The following is a 3,338-nucleotide window of genomic DNA, read 5'->3' as shown; positions in this document are numbered from 1 at the left end:
ATACTTTAGCCATTTTGTAACATAACCATAGATAAAGGTGATGTTCATAGGTATACAAACATTGGTGGAAAACTTTACATCCAACCTGATATCAACATAATTCATTTAATTAGTATCATCCCCTATGACATAAGCATTCCTTAGAGAACATGGATATTAAAGACATTCACAAATATATTTGATGCCAATAATAAATGAAAATATGTATCTAAAGAGAAAAAAAGGAAGGTCAAGTAAGAAAATTACCTTCTCTTTCATTGACTAACCAGGCTTGGATTAAAAACAGGGTCCAAGCAAGGAAAAAGTAAAGGAGAAAGATGGTGTTTCATGTGGGAAAATTTGTGCATTTAGAATCAAGGATTTACTATTTGGAAGGTCCAGAGTTGGAGCACGATGGCAGAGAAAGGAGAATGAAGAAATAAGGAATTAAGAGGGCAAATTATTCAGAATTACGTAGGCATGTAAAAGAGAGAATCAATCCACCATGGTGCAAAACATACTGGACTCTTACCCAGAGGTTAAGAAACAAATTATTGACCCAGTCATTTGACCTACCCATGAAACACAGGCAGATTTCTATGGTACAATCCCCTAAACTTTGCAGTGTCTCACACAGATGGAGGAAGCAAAGTTCAGGGCTGTGTGAGGAGGAAGCAGCTGGTGCTGAGGACTCACTGACCTACATCACCCGGGAGGAGGTTTATGTTCGAGGCTGAACCACTGTGGGAGGTCTAGTATACCATTGCAGACAGTAATACGTTCCCAGATCTTCATCCTGGATGCCGTTGATGGTGAGAGTGAAATCTGTTCCAGACCCACTGCCACTGAATCGATCAGGGACCCCAGATGGCCGCTTGGATGAATCATAGATGAGCAGTTTAGGAGCCTGTCCTGGTTTCTGGTGGTACCATTCTAAGTAGCTGCTAACACTCTGACTGGCCTTGCACTTGAGGGTGACGGTCTCTCCTGCAGATGCAGCCACAGAGCCTGGAGACTGGGTCATCACGATGTCCCCACTGGCACCTGCAGTTAGAAAAGAACATTGATCATACATTAAATCACAGGCACGTAAAATATATATCTAAATGTAGCTGTTCTTATTTTTCATGTATAATCAGATCTGCCTTAGATGAAACAATTCATTCACTCTGCCTGTTAGAACCATTCTCCAACTTTATGAAGATACTGCTCTTCTAAACTGCTCACCTGAGACCCAGAACATCAGGAGCACCAGTAGCTGGGCCTGTGACATCATCGTGCTCAACCGTCTGCTGCACTCAGTCCCCGACTCAAGGGAAACCTCATTAATAGAGCTCTGAGCAGAAAACAAAGTCCCGGAGGAGCCTATGCAAAGCATCGGAGAGGATAAAGGCAAACGTTCCTGTGCATTGAGTTGTGAAGACAATAATGGAATGAGATCAAAATATCGTGATCACAGGAAATGCAACTGTACATCTGCAAAAAGCTCAGAAATTAACTTAAGACTCTAATATTCAATAAAGTTCAGCAAAATAGCCAAATTTAAAATCCAAAGTTCCTGCAATCAATGTAAAACAATATATTAATTTTAGTATTATTTTACTTATCTGTAATTAGATAACATAATTTTGTAGATATCATACCAGAACCTATGTGGAATATTCATATCACTAGATAGAATGAAGATATAGTACAAAAAGTATATGTCTATAGTACTCTATTCTAAAATTTAAATACATATTTGTATTTCCTCTTGGAATTCGAATAGTCACCTACATATAACCAAAACCAGACCACTGTGTTGCCCTCAATCCAAACACTATATCTGAAAATGAGACACCAGTTCCTTACAAGTCACCATCCGCACTGTCTTTTAGGCCATTCGGTTTCTCTAAACACAAAAAAAACTATTAGCAGAAGTAAAGTGTAAGATTCCTACCTAGTAGTACTACATAAAATAGCTTCATCTCCCAGGGTCTGATAGAGCAGGCTCTTCATTCATTCCTATTTCAAATCAATGATGTTTATAAAATTATGCAAATAACAATATCATGGAAAATGTTAGGCATAGAGTATTAATTTTAAAAATCCCTGACTTCATAAAACTTTAATTTTACTGGAAGGAACAGGCAATGAACAACTAACATTTCTGCAGCCACTATCCTGCTTCTCTTATTTTCCTCCTCTAGCAATGGGGAAGACAGGTGGAGAAATGTGAATCCAGGTCCATTTCATGACACAACCCTCTCCATGAACAGAATCAGAAGGAGAGAAAATAATTGGGGAAGTATATCCATTTCATAAATTAAAAAATACTTTCTCTCATGAGATTAAGTTTTCCTCCAAAGAAACCTCCTTAATGCCCCCAAGGGGTAAATTGAATACAAATATTTTATTGCTAAGAGATTTCAAAATGAGATGGGAGGTCATTTCAGAGGTTACGTTTGCGCACCTCTGAGAAGAATCGCACTGATTGCCACAATACAATAAACAATGACTCAAGCAGGGGTGCTCCTGAGGGCTCTAGAATCACCTGGACACTTTAGGCATGGCACATACACCCAGGAAATCAAAACCGCATTGGTTGGCCTTATCTCGGAATGTATGTTAGCCTATCTCTCCAATATAACAGAATTAGATGCATTTAAAATTTTCTTTCACATAGTTCTTCTGCCCCCTTTTTTTCACCTATTATTAGCACTTTATCAATTAAACATCTGTGTCAAGACCTATGTATTTCAGCTCGTCATAAGCCTGTTGAGCCTGTGAATCTCACCAAAGTTACAGCCAACACTAACTCTCCAGTTTGCCAGACACATTTAAGGCAATTAACAAAATGATGATGATGCACAATGCCCATCCAAGAAAAAATCAGAGTATCTACAACTGCCAGCAAGACATTTCCATCCATCTCCCCAATGGGAGCTAAGCCCCAAATCAATTGGAATCGGAAGGGACGTCGTCATCCAGAAATCCTCAAAATGGAAGAACGATCAAGTGTAAGAGGGAATACATTTATGGACTAAAGTAGACTTATTATTATAGTAATGGAAGAATTTGTAGCACTGATATAAAAATAGTGCTCCCGAGAGGTTCTGTGGCTGGGAGAAGCAAGAACAGGTGCAACGTGGGGTATTTTGGGGACATTGAAATTGTTCTGCAAGATACTGTAATGACAGATACAGGCCATTATACATTTTGTCAAAGTTTTGAAATTATGATGTGCAATAAGTAAACTATAATGTAAACTAAAGGCCATTGCTACTATCAATGCTTCAATATTTGTTCATCAAGAGTAACCAAATACTACACTATTTAAGGATGTTATTAATAGTGAAAATGTTATAGGCGAAGGGGGT

At 38.5% G+C, this 3,338-nt stretch overlaps 1 gene segment (V, D, J or C); it reads right to left on the bottom strand.

The window, feature by feature from the left end:
* Window positions 1-700: 700 nt before the first annotated feature.
* LOC101445621 (immunoglobulin kappa variable 1-39-like) lies at window positions 701-1,306 on the bottom strand. The segment is given in 2 exon segments: window positions 701-1,023; window positions 1,207-1,306. Coding segments are annotated over 2 exon segments (372 nt in total).
* Window positions 1,307-3,338: the final 2,032 nt, after the last annotated feature.

Source organism: Dasypus novemcinctus, chromosome 17, assembly GCF_030445035.2.
Source record: "Dasypus novemcinctus isolate mDasNov1 chromosome 17, mDasNov1.1.hap2, whole genome shotgun sequence".
Taxonomy (NCBI): Eukaryota; Metazoa; Chordata; class Mammalia; order Cingulata; family Dasypodidae; genus Dasypus; species Dasypus novemcinctus.
This window is presented reverse-complemented; position numbering and strand designations above follow the sequence as displayed.